This window comes from Callithrix jacchus, chromosome 11 (assembly GCF_049354715.1).
Source record: "Callithrix jacchus isolate 240 chromosome 11, calJac240_pri, whole genome shotgun sequence".
Taxonomy (NCBI): domain Eukaryota; kingdom Metazoa; phylum Chordata; class Mammalia; order Primates; family Cebidae; genus Callithrix; species Callithrix jacchus.
The window spans coordinates 27,835,644-27,860,814 of record NC_133512.1 but is presented as its reverse complement, the minus strand read 5'-3'; the positions used below and the strand labels follow the sequence as shown (position 1 = coordinate 27,860,814).

The 25,171-nt window shown below is 34.8% G+C and overlaps 1 protein-coding gene and 1 pseudogene across 5 annotated transcripts in view; both read left to right on the top strand.

The window, feature by feature from the left end:
* Window positions 1-25,171, top strand: part of ZNRF2 (zinc and ring finger 2) — a 101,787-nt gene that overhangs the window by 74,123 nt on the left and 2,493 nt on the right. The window contains exons 4-6 of one of the 4 annotated variants that reach the window (XR_008473330.2): window positions 4,978-5,083; window positions 11,595-11,674; window positions 14,991-25,171. The exon at window positions 14,991-25,171 is cut by the window's right edge and continues 2,493 nt beyond it. Coding sequence is in view for 3 of the 4 variants with exons in the window: in XM_035253526.3 (XP_035109417.1) it covers window positions 4,978-5,083; window positions 11,595-11,652 (164 nt within the window). In the remaining variant the exon portion in view is untranslated. Of the gene's footprint in view, window positions 1-4,977; window positions 5,084-11,594; window positions 11,675-14,899 lie in introns of all 4 variants that reach the window. The other 3 variants (XM_035253526.3, XM_035253523.3, XM_035253525.3) reach the window with 3 other exon arrangements.
* The window catches only part of LOC144578340 (26S proteasome regulatory subunit 8-like), a 28,390-nt pseudogene continuing 23,763 nt past the window's right edge, over window positions 20,545-25,171 (top strand). Inside the window, exon 1 of the transcript XR_013523902.1 lies at window positions 20,545-25,171. This exon is cut by the window's right edge and continues 23,763 nt beyond it. The product of XR_013523902.1 is annotated as a 26S proteasome regulatory subunit 8-like (transcript).

Sequence of the window (25,171 nt, the reverse complement as noted above, 5' to 3'; positions counted from 1 at the left end):
TTTTCGCATGAAGTTTCCTTGGCTGCCTCTAACAAATTCAGTCTTATTTGTGGTTTGGTTTTTTTGTTTTTTTTTAAGAATTTTGGCTGTTTGCTTTTTTTTTTTTTTTTAAATGTTGTCTTGATCTGCAGTAACTATATGGATATGTGCTTGGACCTGCTAAGTATTTTAATTTTGCATATTTGGCTGCTTGAATTTTAAGTAATTACTTTCGACAATGCAAATTTTAAGAGCTTGAGAAGCTGTAAGTGAAATATCAAGTAACAAGTTTGTAACTAGTTTATAAATGTGCATTTATTACCTATTATATATTTTAAGGTTTTATATTTTACCGAGATTAAGTTAAAAATTCAGTTTTTCAGTTGCACAGGCCACATTTCAAGTGCTGTTTTCAGGCCATATGTGGCTAATGGTTACCTTGTGGACAGCACAGAAAAAAGATGTTTTTCATCACCAATAGTTCTCTTGGACAGGGCTGTTTTAAATTGTGTACACAGTTAATTGTAAGGTCGTTTTTGATACCAGTTATTTTATCCAGAATGTAAAGTGTGTGACCAGTCTTGAGAATACTTCCTTCATATATGTTGTTTGAGTACTTAAAACTTAGTTGTTTGAAACAGTTCAGTTGCTTTGGTATTTATGCTACTTTAAAGTGAAATTGTTTTTTGTGGCAGAATTCATGAAGTAGGAAAAATGCCAAGGACTTAGTGTAAATTTGAATACTTACTAATTTAGTAACTTCTGGTAAGTTACTTTACTCTTTGAGCCTCAGTTTCCTTATGTGTAACAATAGTTACTTCATCAGATTAACATGTGACTTAAATATGTCTAAAAGCACATTTAAAAGTGTATGTTTTTCATCCTGTAAAAATATGGAATGAAACGAAAACATAAATTAAGTAGGCAGTGTCGTTTGCTTGGGGAGTTGTTCCCAGCGTGGCAGTTATAATAGGGTGCCTAGAAATGACTAAGTCAGGAAGAAGTTCCTGGTCTTCATGGAGTTAGTTGATGACACTGTGTAAGTTTGAAACAAGTAGAATCCTAAGATGGAGAGAAAAAGAAATAGGAAGATGACTGAATTTGTTTTTGGAGAGGTTCGTGAAGTACTATCTGATAATAAAAACTAATATTTTGTGTAGTGTTTTTATAACTTACAAGGTTTTGTCACACAATTCTTTAAAATTTTATCTGATATTTTGAGTACCTTTAACAGACTAATATTAAAGAAGAATAAAAGGAAACTCAAGGTTGAACATTTTTCAGGTTATATAGCTAATATTGAGATGGAAAATCATATTAAGTTTTCAACTTTAAATCTTAGGCTCTTTGTATTTCAATATGCTATTCTTTGATAGCAGTAGCATTTGTGAACCAGGCACGGATTTCAGAATCTCCAGGGATTGGACTCAGGTACATAGTAATTTTTTGTTATATGTTGAAAATGTACCCTTTGAAGTGATTCGAGTGCCCATTCTGGTTAAAAATCATTGCTCTTTTCCAGTCTTTTAACTTTTCTTTTTCTGTAATCAGTACCTCCAAATTAATGCATTGATGACATGAATAAGACAAGGTGTTAAATTGATAAGCAATGCGCTGAACTTTTACTACTCTAGATGTTGAGCTATGAGCAACAACACTTTTTTTTCTTGAAATGGAGTCTCATTCTCTCTCCCAGGCTGGAATGCAGTGGCGCAATCTTGGCTCACTGCAACCTCCGATCCGACTCCTGGGTTTAAGCGATTCTCCTGCCTCAGCCTCCCAAGTAACTTGGATCACAGGCATCTACCACCATGCCTGGCTGATTTTTTGGGTAGATAGAGGGTTTCACTATGTTGGCCAGGCTGATCTTGAACTCCTGACCTCAAGTGAACACGTTTCGTTCCCTGTTTACAGTCACACGTGTCTCCATTGATCATTGCTCGTGGAGGCGGAGTCCAGACTAGCCAGCTGTGGTAGTTAACTCTGTGAGTGTTCCCTTCTCTGCTTCTTTAATACGAGTTTTAGCTAGTTAGTAGTCTACCCCACGATATTCCAGTCTAGAATGTTGACCCCTTAGTTCCTGTGCATGACACCTGCATGAACGTTTTCAACTGATTGGCTAAAGATTTTTTAATCTTTTCCCAACTGTCTTGAAGATGCTTCAGTATCCTGGGTTTAGTGGTATTTCCAGGTCCTGTTTAACTATGAGTGTATCACATTACTGACAACTCTTTCACAATTGTGAAACCTAGTTACTTATGTGATGGTGAAAGCTCAAAACTTTCCATTGAATGAAAGTGTCATTATAGGGGTGGGAGAGGGGACTACTTTAGCAAACCCCCAGGTAGGTGGAAATTAATCATATTGCACAGTGAATTTTCAAAACCGAAAATGTTTTTAAACATACTAAGACACATTCCATTGGAAACAAGACTTTACAATGTGAAAAGTTAAGCATTTGCTATTTGAAGCTGCAATCATGAGGTTTTGAAGGCAGAGTGAACTATCTTCTTCTAACTCAGAGTCGCTCATCAAAATGCAATTGATCAATGGCTACAGTGAGTTAACATTAGTTTTTAATTTTCTGAGCAGAGATTATTTCACTAGAAGCTATTTTTAGTGGATATTGGACTGCTTCTGCACTGAAATCAGTGTGTTTGGAATGTTTTTACAGGTATGCTTTTTTTGAACAGAAAATACAATTGTGAAGTACAGTTCCAATTATTTTTTATTACTAGGGCTTAAGGGAGCTTATTTTTAAAATGACTTCAATCCAGCATTCTGAATTACACTATAAAGATTGTTTGAACTTAGAACCTGCAAAGCATCTAAGGGATAACTCTTGCCCCTGTCGATTTTAAAATAGCATTGTGTTCTTAAAATATATATCATTCAGTTAATTATAGACAAGTTGGATTTGTCTTTGTTGTACTATAAATTTTCTTATAAGTAGGATAAAATTTAGACTTTTTAAAATATTCTCATCTCAAAGACTTTGAAGAGCTCTGAAAACGAGATGTGTCTAAAATCAGTGTTGCATCATAGTTTAATGGAAGCATTTTTTTTTAACTTGGTGATATATAAAGCTAATGGTGCATATTATGATGTTTTAGGTTTGATAAAAAGTAGTGGTTGACCTTTTGAAGTTAGTTGTGAACTTATATAATTATTTGATAAGACGGTATTTTTTGTGGTGAAAAAATATGTAAGTGGTGAGAATATATCATATTATTTGGAATTACAGACCTTTACCAAGTTTTTTTAGTGTTTCCTTTAGATCCTTTTGTTTTTGTTCTCACTGCTATCAGTTAGATGCTTTACATTATATTTGTTCCTTATCTGAATGTCCTATTGAAAGATACCAGAACAGTAAGAGAAAGATGGAGATCAAGAGAACAAGAAAAGGCGTGGGATGCAGGATGGGGTGTGAGTAGTGGGTAGGATCTCTAGGGCCAAGAGAACAAGAATGGGGAAAGGGAGTGCATTTCAGGGAAGTGGTAATAACATTTTCCGTTTCCAGCTTTGCTTGTTCAGAAGTCTTTACCTGCCTAAGTTTCTGATTGTAAAAATTAGCTTGTGAGCTGTCCAGTAGTTAGCTAAAATCCCTCCTAACATATTCCGTGCATTCACCTGATATAAACAGTTCTTGCTGAGGCCTTGCTTATTCTGCAGAAGGTGCCCTTTTACCTCCTCCAACCTTCTGAGTAAATCATCTGCTGGTATCTTCTCTTGTCTAGACCAGAGTCTGAGTTCCCTCATAATGTGCAGCCTCAAAATGAATAATTAAAGGGAAGAACCACTTCTTATAGAATGAATTTTTCTGCTGTGTGCTATTACAGATATGTACACAATTGAATTTGTTGGTTGATTTTTATAGGAGGAATGGGCATACCAAACAAACACTTAACTTTAGAATACTTCCGGCCTTTCTCTTTAAGAATTTAGGTAGAGATTGATGTAGTCCTTCCCATTTAGCATATTTGGCTTTTTTATTTCAAAAAGCAGTAATTTGTTTATTTCTAGTATAAATTCATATTGCATGTTCCTGCTTTAGCTTTCCATTTTCTAAACGAAGAACATATACTTTGGAGAAGTTTATTCATGTTCTTCACTAATGGCATGTTTCAGTCTACATTTAAAAAAAGAGTCACAAAATAAATCTGACTTACATACTCTATTTTAAGCAAACTGCTTTTAAAAGTTAACATTGAACATTAGAATGCAGTTTAAATTTTCAGTATAAAACATGGATTGAGAGAACCTTTTCATTTTTTTCAAAAGGAACATTTGCATTATAAAGCGATTCACCCTTGGAGATTTTAAGCACACCATAGAGGTCTTTTGTTTTGTTTTTCTTAATACCCTGCAGATGCTTTTGGAAGCCACTGCATTTGATGCCTGGAATAGGCTTGGCATTGTCATGGAAAAAGATTATGAAGAATTGCTGCATTCAGTTCTGAAATCCTCAAATTTCCAAAAGTCTCTTTCAGAATTTACGTAAAAGTTTTGATATTCCTTTGCATTTTCTTGAGTTAAGCAACTTTTAAAAGTCCCACATTCAGGGTGATCTATTGAACTTACCCAATTTTATTAGAATTTTAAAAATTATAGTATTTTATTTTCATGTCTTTTCACCACATTACACTGTAAAATTCTTTGAACTACCTTGGGCAAACTAAAGGAAAACAAATACCTAGCTTACTGATAAAGTTGTAGAACAGAATCTGTGCACGTTGGGTGCTTCTGTACTATCTTTGCTTACTGTAATGCTTCAATAAGATAGAAATGAAAACTCGAGATACTGGAAGTAAAGGTAAACATTTTTGAGTCACGTACGAATAGTATTTCAAATACAGGTGCTGAGTTTTATGTATTTCTGATGAAAAGATAAGCCAAGTAAGGTGGAATCACAACTCTTTATCAGTTAGCATTCACAAAATTCTTTTTTCAATTTGGTGGATAATTATATTGTCCTGAATTCATTTTCTCTTTCTTCAGAGGATGTACTGAGTAAAGATGCTGGGGAATGTGCAATATGCCTTGAAGAACTGCAGCAGGGAGATACTATAGCGAGACTGCCTTGTCTATGCATATATCATAAAGGGTAAGTTCACCAAATGGGTATTAGAGTCAAAGCTTATTCTCACAGCTTCAAACATTATAATTAGGACTGAAAAGGAATCTTCATTGAAACCGCCCCTTCCCTGCCCTACAAACTCTCTTCTTAAAACTTAATGACCTTTTTTCTCTGCTTGAACTAAGACTTGAACCCACATCTGTTTGAATTGAAAAGTCTGCTATTTTTAAAGCATTTGCTGTGACCTAGCTGTTGTTCATAACTTCTTAAATAGGTTATCTCATGTAAGCCTTGTAATCATTGCATTTTACAATTGAGGAAATAAGCTAGTGGACAGTATGGAATTTCCCCAAGATTACAAGGCTAGTAAATGGCAGAACTGAGATTCCGGTAGATTTGAAATCTGCTTGACTCCAAAACCTGTCTGGTTTCTTATATGGTCGTCTTTTAGACATGATACAGGAAAAACTGGGAATTAAAAAAAAAATTTTAAGGTAACAACAAAAAGAAAACTATGACTTTCAAAATGATGAAAATACATTACTTAATACTTAAAGGTGGGGTGGGAAAAAACTTAGAGAAAACAGAGTAAATAAGACAAAATAGACAAAAATATATCCAGATATATCAGTTATAATAAATGTACATAGAACAAACTGACCAGTTGAAAAACTGATTGAAAGGTTGGGATATGTAGTTGATAAAAAAACACATTTAAACATAAGAATACATAAAATGTGGAAGTAAAAGGATAGAAAACTACATCTGGGCAAATATTAACTAAAAGTAAATTTGCAAAGCTAAACTGATATTACACAAAGCAAACTACAGCAAAAGCATTATTATGGATAGAATTACTTTGGAATGACAAAAAGTATATGACATTCTATTTTTATGTATTTAATAACATCTCAAAATAAAAGATTTATGAAACTCTCACACGAAAAAATTGACAAATTTATCATCATAATGAGACATTTCAGTACATCTTTTATTGAGTCAAGTCACATACACAAAAAATGAATCAAGACCTAGAAAAATAGAGCAATGCAGTTAACAAGTTTGATCTAATTGATGTGAATATATATTTGTATCTGTGCCCATCAGTTAGAGAATACATATTTTTCAACCTCACATGAAGTATTACAGGAATTGATCACGACCTAGGCCATAAAGCGAATCACAACAAAGTACCAAGAATTGGTATCATATAGGATGCTGTACACTGACTGCTATTAGATGTCACTAATAAAAAGATACATACATACCTTTGAGTAACTTGTGGATCAAAGAAAAAAATCATCATGGAATACAGGAAATTAACTCAGAGCGGTCTCCGCTCACTGCAACCTCCGCCTCCCGGGTTCAAGCAATTGTCCTTCTTCAGCCTTCCGAGTAGCTGGGACTACAGACGTGCGCCACCACGTCCAGCTAATTTTTTATATTTTAGTAGAGACGGGGTTTCACTATGTTAGCCAGGATGGTCTTGATCTCTTGACCTCGTGATCCACCCACCTCGACCTCCCAAAGTGCTGGGATTACAGGCTTGAGCCACTGCGCCCAGCCAGAAAATAAGTTTTAAAATGACACACTAGAGAACCACAAAGCTATCAGTTGGTTCAGAACAGGATTGCCTCTAGAGGAAAAAAATGAGGAATGTGAATTCATAGTAGAAATTAAAAATAATGAGGAAAAAAATAGGCCTATAGAGGCAATGAGGCAATGAGTTCTATCAGATATCCAAAGAAAGTAGAAGAAGATGGAAGGTTCTCTCATTTATTTTGTGAGAAAAGTATGAACTTGATACCAAATTCAGGTAAGGACAGTACAGGAAAGAAAATTAGGAAGCACTCACATTTATGAACATAGATATAAAAATCCAAAAACATATCAGCAAACCCAATTCAACAATATGTATCAAACAGTATTTATCTAAAATAATGCCTCATGACCAAGTTGAATTTATGCTAGGAATGCAAAGATACTGTAAGATAGAAAATGTATAGATGTAATTTACTACATTAACAAAGGAAAAAAAACATTAACTCAATAAATGTGAGAAAGCCTTCAGTAAAATTCTATACTTGCATATTAATGATTTAAAAATAAAAACTAAAAATAAATATTAGATAAATTATTAAAATTTTAAGAGTTCAGCAGGGTTGCCAAATACAAGATCAACTTATGGAAATAAGTTGCATTTATATTGCAGTAAGAAAAAAGGAAATACAACTTAAAAAATTATAAATGTCAACAGAGACTAAAATGACTATAAGGCATATTAGGATTAATTCTATAAAAGATATATAAGACTTTCCTTTAGATAAAAATTTAAAACTTTATTGAAAGAGGCAATCTGAAATAAATGTGGACATAAGACTCAGTGTCATAATAATGTCATTTTGCCTCAGATTGACCTATATTGTTAATGCTACCTTAGTCAAATCTCAACTAGTTTGTTTCTGAAACTACATGGGGACCAACAAGTGAAGGTTGTTGAGAACGGTTAAGACATTCATGAAGAAGAACACCATGTTGGTGAGGCTTGTCCTGTACAGATTTATTATAAGACCATATTAAGACAGTATGGAAATGGCACAGGTGAGCCAATGGAATGGAATGGAGTCCATAAACACCTGTGCCTGTCTGGAGAGACCACATAGCATGGGAGTTAAGAGCATGGACTTTGAAGTCAAGACACTCAGCATTTGAATCCCAGCTCCTTCACTAATTCTCTATGTGATCTTGGTCAAGTTTTTCTCTCTCTTGGTTCATAAAATGAGGACAGTAGAAACAGCTTCGTAAGTTATAAGGGTATAAACGAGTTAAGTTTTGGAAAGTGCTGGCACATGCATAATAGATGCTATATAAATGTTTGTTGAATAAACGAAAAAATATTGATTTGCCAGAGATGGAATTACAGTATGAGAGAGAAAGAATGAACTATTCAGTAAATGGTGCTGGGATCAATTGGTTATTGATATGGAAAAACTGTTCAGTCCTTATCTTGCATTTGACATAAAAGTTGATTCCAGGTTGACTAAATGCCTGCCTCTGAGAACCAAAATCTAAATTGATGAGGAAAGAAAATAGTAGAAATGTTTTTGACCTCTTGATAGGAAATTATTTTTTGTCTAGGATACGCCTGCTCCCAAGAAGTAATTTCAAGATTGATAAATTTGGCTATATTAAAATTTAAAACTTACTTGTATTATGACACTGCAAAAAAGTAAAAAACTAGGCCTCAGACTAGGATTGTTTTTCAGCACACATAATAAAAGAGGTTTGGTATTGGAAATAATGTTCTCCTTCTGTGACTCTCTGTAATGCAGTGAACTCATTGCAGTTGGTAAATGGGAGAGTGAAGACAATATAGTAACATGATCTTACTGGTTCTATATAAGATTTTCCAGCACATTAATGTTCTGCATCATCAGATAACAGCAGATGAAAGCATATATGCTAACACAGTGAGCTGTGTAAGAATACGGTATACCCATTTCCCCATGTTCTTATTCTTAGTTTCATTAGACCATGGACTTTGTTGTGGAGTCCTTATTTCACAGTTCTCACATTTTGTGCATTAGCTTTTTCTTCATAACTCAGCAGTCTCATTCCTACCTTAATCCTCTTTCTGTAAAGCTAGCTTCACCATTAAAAAGTATGTGTTTGCAGTAGTGTTTTATTGATTGGGAATGAGCATGTCTTTGTTCTGATTATGAAATTGTGTTATTTGAGTAGTCTGCCTTTAACCTGAATTTTCCCCCAAGCCCTGTTACTTTTAACTTTCATTTTGTGGAAAGCAGTGTTGATCAAAAACCTCTGTATTCTAACTAAAATACCTGGATGATAGCTTCTTAGAAAACTATCAGTCAGTTCAGAAAAAAAAGGACCCCCAGTTGGCCAATAAATACAAATAGATGTATTTCGTAGATAACCCTGGATGCAGTACATGTGTACTGCACATAGTAGATAAAGCTGTGTGCAGTACATATGCTACAACTCAGTAATTCCACCTCTACATATATGCCCTAGAGAAACTCTTGATCTTTTGCTCTAAGACAGTGCCACTATTCAAAATGCAGATCCAGAAGGCGTTAAGGAGCTTCTGCTAGCTAAATCAACACTATGCTGCTTTTACTGAGAAAGTCTTGCTGTGGTTTTTTTAAAGTTATTTGAAACAGTGTGATTAGTGAGGAAATTAACTTCTATTTGGGCGCAAACTCCTTAACCTCAAAGAATGTTCATAGCATCATTGAAAATACCCATTAGTAAAAGAATGTATATATAAATTATATATATTAATATAATGGAATGCTGTGCACAATGAAAATGTAAAAACAGGCTGGGCGCGGTGGCTCATGCTGTAATCCCAGCACTTTGGGAGGCCAAGGCAGGTGGATCGCCTGAGGTCAGGAGTTCAAGACCAGCCTGACCAACATGGAGAAACTCCGTCTCTACTAAAAAAAATAAATAAATAAACAGAAATTAGCTGGGTGTGGTGGCAGGCGCCTGTAATCCCAGCTACTTGGAGGCTGAGGTAGGAGAATCACTTGAACCTGGGAGTCAGAGTTTTCAGTAAGCCGAGTTGGCACCACTGCACTCCAGCCTGGGTGACAGAGCAAGACACTGTCTCAAAAAAACAAACAAAAAACAAAAATGTAAAAACAAGAGACTTACTAATAATTGCACATCTCAAATTGAGCAAAAAAAAAAGCAAGTTACAAAAAGCATAATGGTGTTTTATGGTAGAATTTATATAAAATTTTAAACATAGAGGCAGTACTACATGTTGTTTTAGAATATACACATACATAGTTATACACAGTAAGAAGATGCCTAAGAATGAAAAGTACCAAAGTGAGGATAGTGTTTTCCTACTGGGGCTGAGAAAAGGGACTATAGTAATGTAAATAACAAATGAATATAGCTTAGAACAGAACATATGTGGATTGATAGAAGTTTATGAGAAGAGGACCTGGGGTTTTAAATGATTACTTTCTCATGATGAACCAAAATTACATGGTTGTAAAATAAGGAGTACTAATGATAGATTGCAGATAGATGCTATTCAGATGTATTATGAATGAACACATCTGGAGTATTTTGTTTGATTATCAGAATTTCATTTTAAGAGGTTTTCTGGCAGTGGAACTTCCAGTGCCAAGTGGTAGAGAGCAGGCTGAAAACAATGTTTTAAGCCAAACTGGGCATTTATTTAGAGAACAAACATCTTCATGGCAACTGAAATTTAGTTATTTGAAAGAACCTGTTGATGTGGTACTCTACCTTTTTTCTTTCTAATTTAATCTATTACTTTTACGTACCAAACCAACGTATTTGGATATGAGGGAGATAAATGTGGATTTTGCCCTTCAGCATATTAACTAAGCCTTGTAGCTTTGTGGCATATGCAAATTTGAAATATGTCACCAGTGAAGATGTTGAACAGGTTGAATCCTTCTTGGATAACTTGCTAGCTGCTGGGCAAGTAATAGCTAGTTACCAGACCTTGAGTTTTGTCATCTATCATGGTACTTTGAAATAGAACTTTCTACCATGATAGAAATGTTCTATATCTGTGCTGTCCACTAGAGTAGTCATGAGCCTTGTTGCTGTTGAACACTTGAAATGTGCTAGTGTATACACTGCAGGGGAAAAAGAAACAAAAGGAAAAAAAAAAAAAAGAAATGTGGCTAGTGTGACTGAGGAACTGGATTTTTTTCTTTTTTTTTAATTTTTTTTTTTTTAATTGTACTTTAGGTTCTGGGGTACATGTGCAGATCATGCAAGATTGTTGCATAGGTACATACATGGCAAGATGGTTTGCTGCCTTTTCCCCCCCATCACCTATATCTGGTATTTCGCGGCATGTTATCCCTCCCCACCCGCTGCTATCCTAGTTCCCCCCTTTTATTTAATCTTAAGTAACCAGTGTGTGGCTCTTGTCTACTCTATTGGACAGTGCAGATCTACAATGATGATGATCATGTGCACCCGAATATTTAACTTCTAATAAAATAAGATTATGAACTACTTCACAAATGCAAATGAATTATGATATATTTATTTGTGTATGTATATGTATTACATAGTGGGATAGAATTTAAATATTCAATAATCATATAAATATAGCTTTAAAATGTGAACTATTGGCAAGGATTAAAATTTAAAAGCTATTTTCTATTACATTTATAGGTGACATGAACAGTTTGATAATGTCATTTATGAACAAGATAAATTATCCAAATTTGTCATTCAGTTTTGATATTGGTCAAGTGGTAGTTCTTCAGATTGTCTTTTAGGAGTAGTTCTGTTTGAATTTTGAAGTGCTTTGTAGCATAAGTTTGCAAAGGTTTTTTTTTTTCTTAATCACTGAGAATAATCAAAACATAAACATTCTTATCTGTTATTTATGTATGCCAAATATAATTTAAAATACTGATTTTTTCCTGCAAAAACATAAAGTCAAGTAAGTATTTCATGATATAAATAATTAATAAAGTATCTCAATTTTTCTGGTTTTGTTCCTTTCTAGCTGCATAGATGAATGGTTTGAAGTAAATAGATCTTGCCCTGAGCACCCTTCAGATTAAGCATCAACTTCCTGTTTTATAGGTAATTTTTTTTGTAATTATTTTTTAAAGTGTTAACCACATTACACATTCTAAACCATTTTTATTTATTAATTTACTCATTGAGGTGCATGAGTGTGTGTATGTATGATTCAGACACTTAGGCTACTGCATAGAAAAATTTACATTAAAAATATTGTATAATTCTAATTGTTGGTTGAGCTCACGCCTGTAATCTCAGCACTTTGGGAGGCCTAAGGCAGGTGGACCACTTGAGACCAAGAGTTCAAGACCATCCTGGACAAATAAAAAAAACTCTGTCTCTACTAAAAATACAAAAATTAGCCAGGCGTGGTGGTGCACACTTACAATCCCAGCTACTCAGGCAGCTGAGGCACAAGAATGACTTGAACCCAGGAAGTGGAGATTACAGTGAGCTGAGATCATGTCAGTGCACTCCAGCCTGGGTGACAAAGCGAGATTCTCTCAAAAATAAACAAACCAAAAAATAATAATTCTTATCATTTAGTATTATATGCCAGTTGTTGTTGTAAGCATTTTACATCTATTAGTAACTCATCTAATTGTTACAATAACCCTTTTGAGCTCGGTACCATTACCATTTCTATTACGCAAATGAAGAAATTAAGTATAGAGAGGCTAAGAAACTTGATTTTTCAAGGTCACATAACTAGTTTGTGGGTGAGGTTGAAATTTGAACCAAGGCATTCTGGTTCCAAAGACTGTTCTTAGCAATTTTGCTTTTTTTAGGTAGGAACATTTTTTTCAAAAAGTTGCATCATAAGTTTATTCAATTTAACCATTTACTTTTGCATCTTTAGCATGTAATAAAGTGCCTGTCTATATAGTAGGTAGAAAATAAAGTTGCATTTTAAAACTGACAAAAGAACTAGTTTTGTTCTGCTGATTTAAGTTTTTCATGGTTCTGCATTATCTGAAAATGCAAATTGATAACCTCAATTGGGTATTTTCATAGGACCTTTTTTTTTTCGTATTTCATGAAGTACATTAAATTGGTATCACTTAGCTTTGAAAAAATAAAGGTTAGCTTAATTGCTATCTTCGTATATATTAAAAGCTATTATGAGAAGAATTGCAGAGATGATGTAAAGCATTGGATTGTTATAATAAGACAGAGCATTTTAGCTAATCCTAGAATTGCTTCAGGAGTTAGAGTCTCTTTGTTCAGGGACTCATGACAGTAACGGCAGGCTTTTCTGGGAGGCTGAGATTGTTGACAGGGAACTAGACCAGATGATATCCTGAAGTCTAGTCCTGTGCTGGTCCCCTCATTTCATTTCAGTAACTTTCCTTAATTTTGAGAATAAAAGTATTAAGGTAAGAAACACAGTCAAGAAATTCTGTTGCGGTATTGGTGGAAGATGATTTAAGAGTAGCAGATTAGAATATTGACAGAGAAGATTTGAGTAATAACAGCAATAGCACCTGAAATGAGAACTACAGGTGAGTGTCATAAGACTATGCATGTGCGTGTGAAATGTAAAAGACTTGGTAAATTAGAGTACTAAAAGACTATCACATTTTTAACCTTTACTGTAAATCATGCCTTGACACGTTTAAAATATGAATTGAGGCTGATTGTGGCTCACACCTGTAATCCCAGGACTTTGGGCGGCTGAGGCGAGAGGATTGCTTGAGACCAGGAGTTTGAGGCTGCAGTAAGCTATAAACACACCAGTGCACTCCTGCCTGGGTGACTGAGCAAATCCCTGTCTAGATAGATAGATAGATAGATAGATAGATAGATAGATAGATAGATAGATACATACATACATACATACATACATACATGGATACATAGAGCACTCCTGCCTGGGTGACTGAGCAAATCCCTGTCTAAATAAATAAATAAATAAATGTGAACAGAAGTAAGAATGCTGGGTAAGAGTAGTATAGTGGTGGAGTGGTATTTTTAATATATGTGCTCATATGTTTTTATTTCACTATAGAAAAGGTTTGGAATGCCTTCATTGTCACCTTATATTTGAGACAATAAAACTGTGGCTAAAATTATAGAAGCATTTTAAGAGAGGTACTGAAAACTGATGCTAAGAAAATGAGAGATTTTTTATCTTAGTATTTTACATGCCAAAGTAATACATCTAAATCCTTCACCTATAGGTAAAATTTGTCTTATTAGAGTCTTAGTGTATTTTGGGCTACTGTAAAAAAAATACCTTAGATGAGCAATTTATACATGACATAAATTTAATGCTCACAGTTCTGGAAGCTGGGAAGTCTAAGATCAAGGTGCCAGCCAGTAGATTTGGTGTCTGATGAGGGCTCATTCCTCATTTATGGCACCTTCTTTGTGTCCTCACATGGTGGGACAACAGACTCCCTCAGGCTTCTGTACGCATACTAACATTCATGAGCTAATCACCTAATCATGTCCCAAAGGCCCTACCTCTTAATACTATAGCACTGCAGATGAGGTTGCAACGTAGCAATTTGGGGAGTACACAAACATTCAGACCACAGAGCTGATAAACTTTTTTTTGTAAGGTGGAATTACATGGTATAAATTTTTTTTTCTCTCATCACCTAAATGTTTCCTTAGTGTCGCAGTGAGCTTATGGGATATGATCTCACAGCTGAAATGCATATGTCTGTTGATCTTCAACAGCATTCCCATTTTCTTATGTTATGTTATCAGTGTTATATTTGCTTATTTGTTTGTTTTCATATATAGAACTTGAGTTTGAAACCAGCCCACTACATGGGGCAGGATGAACTGTTAATCAGGTTATCTACAGAAATCTGAACCAGTGGAGTCTGCTGCTGTGGGTCTTGAAGAGTTATTTCTGAGGATTTATAGACATGGAGTATCTTTACTCTTGCACATCTTTGCTTCTGTCCTGACTTTTCTTATTTATCAAGTGATAAATTTTTGTATGCATTTTAGTTGTCCTAGATTAAAGGTATATGGATTTGAGGAGGATTCAGTGTTGTTAAAACATTATTTAAGGCACTGTGTAGCCACAAAGCTCAACATTTCTGATATTCTTCAGCATAAGAATTTAATAACCCAAAATAGAGAGGCATGAATATTTGTGGTCTTGATTAGTTAGAAAATTGCTGAACTTATTTTGGGGTTTTTAGAACTCCATATGTATACATTTTTTACTTTGCTGTAGTCCTTATTCTGAAAGGGGGGATGACTTCGTTATGTATTTTTTATGACTAAACTATAATTGATCCTCCTGTGTCTTAATCTCTTCTCCAGATCACTGACTTCATGAGTTTTCAGGATAGTACGGGTATGAAAACTTATAGTAACTACAGCAGTGTTCATGGGAAAATCTATTTTTACACAGGTTTTCTTGTCTTTACAAGATGCTTGAAAAACCAAGAGGATATGAAGATATTGTCTCTGGAGAAACAAAAACACAGGCATACTCAGCCAGAAATCTGAGTTTTGTGAGGACTTGGTAATACAGAGATGGACAGTCGTACCGGGGAAAGACAAAACTCCTGCTGAAGAGAGGACAGTGACCACAGAACTCAGTGTACCAAACATGCATATAAAGGACACACAGGGATTTTGAAAATGCTGCACATCCCTTAATAGTTATCTACGTAGGTAATACTGATAAACATTTTGTATTCAGACGCCAAAGTTAACTGATTTAAAAGTTGATTTACTTTTTATTAAGTTCTCCAGAGCCGCACAACTAGTTATGTTTTGATTTGTTTTGTTGTTTAGTTTGGGATCTCTTTGTTTTCCCCAACATAATGTTTCTGCATTCATCTGTTCTTAAATTGCGAAGCATATAATTTACTTCTTATAAATTAAAGTCTTAAATGTGAAACCAAGAAATTTAATCAAGCAGTAAAAACATTCTCTGAATGTACGCCATGATTTCAGGTTCTTCCATTTTCCCCCTCAAGAGTGGAAAATAGACTTCTACATAGGAAAGCTATGTTAATCTTTTTGAATTAAAGGTTTAATATCAGAATGCAGTCCAAAGAGTAAATCACATTATATAATTACATTTTAATTAAATATAGAATACTCTACTGAATTGCAGTTTATTAAATATACTTAACCTCTTAAAACTGCTCAACAGTTAATCAGCAGTGAATCATCTTGCAGCTATGCAATTTAAAAAAAAAATACAGATTACCAGTTTTAAGTGCTGCCAGCTACAATAACTCTGTTTTAACGGGTATCTTTTGTTTGGTCTTTTCACGTAATTATTTTATTGTGCTTTGCATCTCCAGGCAGTTCTCTCACATTGTAAAATGTTTAGCGGGCTGTAAGCTTAAGGGTAAAATAAAATTTTCTGAAATGGAACTTGGAATAATTTGAGGAGATTTTATATACCTTTAAAAATTGGAATTTAATTGGGATCCCAGATTTTTAGCAATTTGCATCTTTAATTTTCCAGATAATCTGGAAGTTAGCATTTGATAAATGATTTTTTAAAGCAGATATGAATATTTTGTTTATAATTTATTCATGTGTTATTACTGTAATTGAAAATGTTATAGACACTTTTAAATTCAGTTTGTATAGAAATGTGTTAAACAAAAATATGTGAATAAATTTTCCCACATATACATCTGAATGGTTAAAAATACTGGAAGAGTTGTCAGGGCTATGATAGTGAATGTCTTTTTTTTATATCAAAAATATCGATAAGTAGGTTTTGTGTTGTCAACATAGGGAAAATGTTATCAATGAATAGGCAGTGCACTTTACTTGGTATAACTGAAAGTTGCACAGTAAGTACTGTTTCTTTATTTTAATCTTTCTTTACTCCTAATGTTTTTAAGAAATTGCTGTTTTATTTAACGCTGCTACTCTTAATTTTCTCTAAATTTGTTCCCCTACTTTCTTGCTTCTGTTTCATATTTTTTAAAAGGGCAAGTACAGGAGCATCTGCTGCTACCCAGAAAAATTTGTGTATTATAAAGAATTAAAAGGGTTTTTAATTACTTTCTGTATGATTCCAGCTCAGATAACATTTTCCCTAAAGTTATGCTGTGAAATGCCTTTTGTTATGCTGCAATTGCTAAAGGAATCCAAAATCTCCATTGTGACAGCTGACAGCACAGTTTAATAGGTGCTTTTTAACTAGCTGTGGAAAATATTCTTCCTTTAAGGAAACTATTCTTTTTCTAAATTTTTTCTGTTACCATGAAGTCTTAATTTGAATTTGTTTTATTTTACAATTTTGATTTTGTAAGCTTTCATATCCTCCTGCCCAATCCCCTCAAGTTAAACCTCTTAGAATGTGAATAATTGATTCATTTTCTGTTACTGATAAACTGTTATGATGAGAATTACTTTGTTGTCTTCCGTTCTTAAAGGAAGATATTTATACAACTATGGGGATTAACTGTATTCTCCTGGAAGTTGATTTTCTGATAGGTTGATGCAAAAGTCATTGCAAAAACCACCATTACTTTTGCACCAATTTAATATTTGACTTGTTTACTTTTTAAACTATATTGGCTTAAATTCACTGTTTGGCCCCTCTTTGTCATAAGATTCTGTGCTGCATCTGCTACAATAGAAGCTCCTGTGGTTTTAAAGAAAGTTCATTGTTTGTCAGTGTCAAGTGCTACTTGATTATTATATTTCTCTGAAACAGTATTCACTTAAATCTGTTTGTAGCAATCCCTTTTTGACAAAATTTACAAACGTTGGCATTTTTACTTCAAATTCAATCTCTATCAGTGACTTCCTAAAAAGAGCAGCTTACGAATAAGGAGGAAAAAAGTTTTTAAAGCCCAAATGCTCCAGTTTTTACTCAAAGTTAAAGTCGTTATTCTGGAAAATACAAGTAATATTCTATATAATGTCTCTTAAAATATTTGTAAATCTATTATGCAAACACTGAATAGTATAAGTAAGACATAAAATCACAATAGATACTTAAATATTTAGCTGAAACTACTGACAACTAATTGTTATGGGGGACACAATAAAGATTGAAAGCCTGGGTTATCAAGTTGGTTTTTGCTTTCTAGAATCTTTGTAAATACTCATATTCAAATAAGATCACATGTGCATATATGGAAAGCAATATGTTCTGAAATTTCACTTTAGTGCCACTCTTTGTCCATAATGGATTTATTGCCAATTTTGAATCCTCATCTTACCTTGATCTGGCTTTTTTTTTTTCTTGCCAGAATGTTTAGGAGAAAGTAAAATTCTGTTTTACTTTTGGCTTTTTGTCAGAGAAATAGACTAAGCATAGTCTTAATATGTGTTTTTCAGATCTGGTTGCAAGATGGATTATAGATTGTGTTTTAAGAGCAATGTTGTGATTGAAATATAAATAATGGTATAACTGGTTTTTTGTGATAGCAGAAACAACATTAAAAAGGTCATTTTACATAACATGTAGGTTTTGGTTTCTTAGTGCAAGTCTTAATTTGTTTTAAATGTTACATAGTTATTTCAGTTCTCACCCACTAGACACTTTACTAGAATGTAGCCCCAAAAGGACTGAGGGCCAGCCTCAGCATATCTGCCCTATGTATGTCAAAGATTACAGTCTGAATGAGTTAATGAAAATGGCAGGTTCCTTTTCAAAGCTTATTTGACTTGCAGACATAGTTAAGTTCGGGTATGATGAAGTTTAAGAATAATCACTTAAATTAATACCTTGTAGCAATGCTGATATTGTTTTAAATGAAAAAGACTGTAAATCCAATGTAAATATTACCTAACCTTATGTATCAAGTTAGGAGAGTGGAAGAGGAGAATTTTTCCAAAAATAAGCTATATTTGAACAAAGCTTGAATTTTGTTTTTAATTTAAGAATAATTGAATTTACCATCTAATTGACATTAGTACTGTGTATGGATAATAATATCCAAAACATCTTATTCTTTCACAGAGGAAGTTCTCATTTAAATCAGATTGCTGAGAACTATGTAAAACTACACAGAAGTAAATGGTGCTTATTAAATATGAGTATAGTTTGTTAGTTGCTGGAAGTCTTCTAGTTCATTTGGACCATTTTCTTACAATTTTGATTCATCCTGAGGTAAACTCAGTATCTGTTGACAATGAGTGGTTAAATGTGAAGTGCCCTTGTTCAGTGTCCCTTGGTCTTGTTACAGGTATTTTCTTAGTTAAAAAAAAAAAAATTCTAGCATGCCAACATTTTCTCTTTGGCCTATTCCCTTTTTTCTGAAGTGTATAACTTCTGATTTTTTCTTTGCTATGTTGTGAGTAACAGTAGTTAAATTCTCTGTTTTATTATATACTTTTCTTTTCTCTCCAGATCTTTGCATTCTAAAACTAAATTGCTTGAGTTTTTTTAGAGGAAATTGCTATTTCATATACTTCTAGTAGTGATTCGTAGTCAAGAATAGCTGGTAAACCTTTCTAAATAACCTATACAAATAATTCTTTGAGTATCATATTTTGTGAATCCCCTGCTTAAGCGAGGAAACTGAATATTCTTTTTAAATCACAGAATTCCTGTATTAAATGTGAAATACACGGTCTCCAAAGTGACTGATACTCTGTGGAAAATGAAAGGCATTGAAGGAGACCAGATACGTTAATACTTAGTTTTAGTTGAAAATGCAGCATTACTATACTTAAGGGGGGTTGGTTTAATTTTAGACCAGTGTCTAAATAATAAGAGAGATTTTTGGTTCCTCGTTTATAAAGAGACAAAAAACAGCATGGCATAAACTAACATCCCAGAAATAAATGAAAAATTTTAAATGATAAAATTTTGTTGTCTGTGAACCAGTGTTATCTATGAACTAACATTGTGTTTCTTAGCTGACCTGAACAGTGAGGTACCTGTCTTGGCACTGGAAATGGCAAAGTTCTGTAACTGAATTCTCATGCCTTCCTTTTCTGACTTAGTAGGTTGAAATTGGTAGGTACTAATGATTTATGGTTGATAAATTTACAGTTCAGCTTATATCCTGTTATCAGTAAACCTGGTACCAGAATCTTAAAAGATTTGATTATTAGTAGCGTTTTTGAGTACCTATGTGCATATAATATAGTTAGCAGACCTTTATAGAGGTCAAAAGAGACTTTGGAATTTGGTGATATTGGTCTTTATTACACTAGTTTATTACATTTTCTTTCTTTATAGTAAATATTTTTGTGAGTTTCATTGAAAATCATGGCTCTATTGCTTTATTCATGGTTTCTACAACTCTTTCTGTAAAATCTTAATTTTCTCTATTAGATAAAATATTTTTCTGTTAAATTAGATATCAAAAGCATCAATCACAAGACATAGAGGAAATGAATTAGGAACAACTTGTATTAGTGTATTCTAAACTAAAATGGAAAAACTCATTCATATTTTAATAAATAAAACGTCCAAATGATCTTGCTAAATTATCCTATTATTTGGAAACAGAAAGAGAAGAATGTTTTCAAGGAAATTTGTCATATTCTCTCTTCTATCTAGAAGTTGACAATAAATTGCAGTAAAACTAAGAAATAACTGAATGCTGAAAAATACCATGAATTAATTAATGTTATGGCTTCTTTATTTTTCTATATTCATTCCCACAAAATTGAATTTAAAATTATTAATAAAAATTGTATAATAAGTAATAATGCTTATATTAGTAATGGGCAAAGAAGTCTTTCTTTGTTACCTTAACCATAAGTAAAAGATGTACTTTGACATTTCTAATGTAAAACCTATATGTAAATGTTGTGATTGAAATATGATTGACAGCTATTAAATTTTGGGGAGGGAAGCCTCTGCTTCTATGCCAGCGTGCCAAGATGGCTAAGATGCCAGCGTTCTATACTGAAAAGACAAGATGGCACTTGATGGACCATAGCAGATGGAACTGGAGGAGGAAAAGGCAGGCAGAGGTCTGTGCTGGTATTATCTGTCCAAGATTGAAGAACTCTAGGGGCAGCTGCAATATAAGTTGGATAGAGGAAAGCCACAAGGAACAGTTCTGAACTCCAGGTGCATTTGCAGCTGATTGTAAATGATAAGACCCAAAATCTCTGGAGGCAGCAGGTGCACAGGAATGAACTAAAAGCTAAAGTGTAAGAGGAGCTATAGCTGCTGCAGGAACAGAACTCCTGTGTCAGGGAAGTAGTGCAGGCCATGGATAAGAAGAAAGTGTTGATCCAGGTGCATCCCAAGGACAAGTTTGTCATAGATGTAGACAAAAATACCAGCATCAGTGATGTGACACCCAGTTCCTGGGTGGTTCTAAGAAATGATAGCTACACTTTATACAAGATCCTACCCAACAAGGTGGACCCATTGGTGTCAATGATGATGGTGAAGAAAGTGCCAGATTCAACTTATGAAATGATTGGCGGACTGACTGGACAGGCAGATCAAGGAGATCAAAGAAGTGATTGAGCTGCCTGATAAGCATCCTCAGCTCTTCAAAGTGCACTAGGCATTGCCCAGCCCAAGGGAGTGCTGCTTGGAAGACATTGTTGGCCTGGGCTCTGGCTCATCATAAGGACCAAACCTTTATTCATGTCTCTGGCTCCGAATTGGGACAAAAATTCATTGGGGAATTTCTGTTATGACAGAGAAAATGCTCATCTGTTGTCTTCATGGATGAAATCTTCATCGGCTCCTCTCAGCTGGAGGGGATTGCTTCACTGGAGGGAACAATGAAGTGCAGCAGACGATGCTTTGAGGATGGCTTTGAGGCCACCAAGAATATCAGGGTTTATCATGGCTACTAAAACGATTGATATCCTAGATTTGGTAATACTTTTTCCAGGGGACATTGACAGAGAAATTGAATTGCCATTCTGCAATGAGGAGGCCCTGCTGGACACTTTTAAGATTCATTCTCAGAAACGAACCTGACCAAGGGAATCAACCTGAGAAAAATTGCTGAGCTTATGTCAGGAGCATCGGGCTGAAATGAAGGGCATGTGTACAGAAACCAGTCTGTATGCCCTGAGGTAATAGCGAGTCCCTGTCACTCAGAAGGGCTTTGAGATAGTGGTAGCCAAAGTCATGCCAAAAGACAGCGAGGACAAACACATCCATCAAGAAACTGGAATTGAGTGGACGTCCTTTGTGTGCATCCCTACAATAAAGCTCTGTGGAACAAGCAAAACAAAAAGTGTTTCAGGGAGGAGTGAACTGCTAGTGCATAATCAATAACTTTTAAAATTTAGCTTGTATTTAGTAACATTTCATTATGTTTTGAAAAGAAGAGTAAAAAATACCACAATTTTCATGATGTAAAAGGTATCGAGTTTCCTAGCATAAGAACATGAGTTCTGGAAAAAGTCTTAGGGACAGTGAACAAGATAAAGGCCCCCCCCCCCCCACTTTGTTTGTAAAAAGAGATATTAATGCCTACATCAGGGTTGGTGTGAGGATTAAATTAAAAAATACATGTATGTAAGCACCAGACACATAGTAAGCACTTAATAATGTTAGTGGCTAGTATAAACAATAAACATATTCTCTCCAGTCATGAGGTGTAGTCATAGTATTTAAGACCTTAGCTGAATTGTTTAAAGAAACCTAGGTATAATAGAGAACATTATGGGTGCTGATTTCCACTCTCACTAAAATATAGTGACTTTGCTGTATCAGCAACTAACTATAAAGCACCACTTGATTCTGTAGATTGTTACAGACCACGAATGTAGAAATGAGACAGTTGATCTCTAGGAACTGAATTAAGCAAGCATGTAATAGAGAACAGTAAAAGTTGTGATAGACACATGTACAAGGTGCTGTAGAGGTATAATTAGGAAAGTTATTCAACTGAGACTAGGCAAGAGAGTGATTACACTTAAGTATTTAAGAAGAAATAGATCTTAGCACTAGGGGATGTGGAACATTCAAAGCAGAAAGTTTGGAAAGAGTATTCCCAAGGCAAAAAGCTTAGCACATACAAAGATAGGAGAAAAGCGTGACACTCTTTAAGAGTTACTATGTTGGCCAGGCACGGTGGCTCATGCCTGTAATCCCAGCACTTTGGGAGGCTGAGGGTAGATCACCTCCTGAGGCCAGGAGTTTGAGATCAGCCTGGCCAGTGTGGTAAAACCCCATCTCTACTAAAAATATAAAAATGAACCAGGTGCAGTAGCATGCACCTGTAGTCCCAGATACTTGGAAGGCTGAGGCACAAGCCCAGGAGTCAGAGGTTGCAGTGAGCTGAGATCATGCCACTGCACTCTGGCCTGAGCAATAGAGTGAGACTCTGTCTCAAAAAAAAAGTTACTATGTCTAGAGAGGTAAACAGGTGATAAGTCATGAAGACATTTATTTGTCAAACTATATTTGAAGGATTTGAAAGAGAAAAAAATCACATTTATACTTAAGATTAGAAAGGTATGAGATTAGAGGCAGAGAGACCTGTTAGAAAATTTATACCAATTCAAGCAAAATAATGAGGGGCAGAACTAAAGCAATGAAAATAGGGAAAGCAAGGACAGAAGAGCAAAAGTTAAAGATTTAGAGAGCAGACTTGACCCATCTGGGTAGTCATTTGGATACGAAGGATGAAAGACAAAACCAGGACAAGTTCTAGTGCATTCTATTGCCAGTGCTGCACAGTCTGGAGGCAGCACAGTACATCACATGGTGAAGGAGTTCACAAGAGGGAACCAGACTAGCTTTCATAACAGACCCACTCATGATAACTAACCCCGTCCCTTGATATAACCCATTAGTCCATGCATAGAGTAATCCATTTTTGGAGACATAGATAGCCCTCGTGACCCAGTCACCACTTAAAGGCCCCACCTCTTAATACTGATGTATTTTGGATTAAGTTTTAACATGAGTTTCAGTGGGGACAGACATTCAAATCATAGCACTGTCTGTTAGGGTGCAGGAGGTGTCTCGACCCAAATGTTGCCAGCACTTTTTAGGGAGTCAGTAAGTGTGTGATAAGTGGGATAGCTGAGCTAGTTTAATCGTGTAGTTTGGTTGGGTTGGACTTTGCCTCGTGTCCCTTCCCTGCTTAGCTCTAGCTGCCTGTTGGAATGCAGCCATGCTTTCCTGGGTTTGCTTAGTGAAATGCTGAGATGCACTCTGAAGCATTCTTGAGGTTTTCTCTTTGGTTCATTTGTCCCATACTCTTTCCATTATATCAGTCTTCTCAGATCTTCATTACACAAGTAAATCTACTGTCGGAAACAGGGTCTTGTAGAAGTAGACATATGGGAAAGATAGAGCCTGCTGTCCTGATGGATGCTGCTGTTAAGATAGGTTGGGTTGGCCTAGGTAAGAGGAGGACCAGAAGAGATTTATGACTTCTTGGAAGGCTATGAGTGGCTGCTGGCCCCATCAAAATCTGTTTTGTTTAACGAAAGTCAAAAAATGAATATTGGTACACTTACATTTCTTTCTTGGAAGAGCAGCAGAAACCTTGGGATATCCTTGTGGGTCAGGGAGATAACTCTGCTCATGGATTCCCTAATTTTATGCCACATAATTCGTGGAGAAACCAATTCAAGTTTTCACAGGTTTCTCTTAGAGTTAACTTAGGACTTCCTAGACCAAGAATTCCTACAATGCAAGGCCTGTGAAAATAATGTAAACTTAATACCTGACAGATATATATCCAAAGATGTCAGAGCCCTATATTTATAAATATTACCACATGGTTTAAGATTCGACTTCCCACATAAAGTGAGTAAAAATAACAATGATTTTTCTGCAGTATTTTAATGATGCTATAATTATAAAGCAGGGTTTTAAAATTCTGCCATGTAGTGCCTTATTTTTATAGTAATGTTTTCTATGAACTTTTGCATTTAATGTGTATTATTCTATGAGATTTAAAAAGTATGTAACTTAAAAAATATCTTTCCAACAAAGTCAGCTTGAGATTTAATACTTTTGGATTGCCTCATCATTTGGTGGTAAGATAACTGGTTGGGCAACTGAACATAGACTATACAGTGTTAGCAAATATAAATTTATATTTCATAAAAATATCTAATACCATATCATATCATATCATAAAAGCCTGCATGCATACCTTTTTTTTTTCTTTTTTTTATTTATTTTATTTATTTTTTTTTTTAATTGCATTTTAGGTTTTGGGGTACATGTGCAGAGCATGCAGTACAGTTGCATAGGTACACACAGGGCAGTGTGTTTTGTTTGCTTTCTCCCCTTCACCCACATTTGGTATTTCTCCCCTGGCAATCCCTCCCCACCTCCCCCTTGCATGCATACCTTTTAAGGTAGCACATTAACCCTTGGAATATCATTAAATCTGTAAATGCTAAGGTTATTCAAACAGATGATGTCCATCAAATGGTATATACAGTTCATCTGTTGTTGGAATTCCAATGTTGCAAAGGCCAAAGGTATTTACATATCCAAACTATTGTTTTAGCATGTATTTAAAAACTCTAAAGTGATACATTGCATTCTTCTTTTAGTCTTTGAAATCTGGTGTGTATTTTACACTTAGAGCAACATCTCTATTCAGGACTATAGCCACATTTTAAGTGCTCAAGAGTCATATGTGACCAGGGGCTACTGTGCTGGACAGCAAAGGTCCAGATGACTCTGGGAGACTTTTGTAT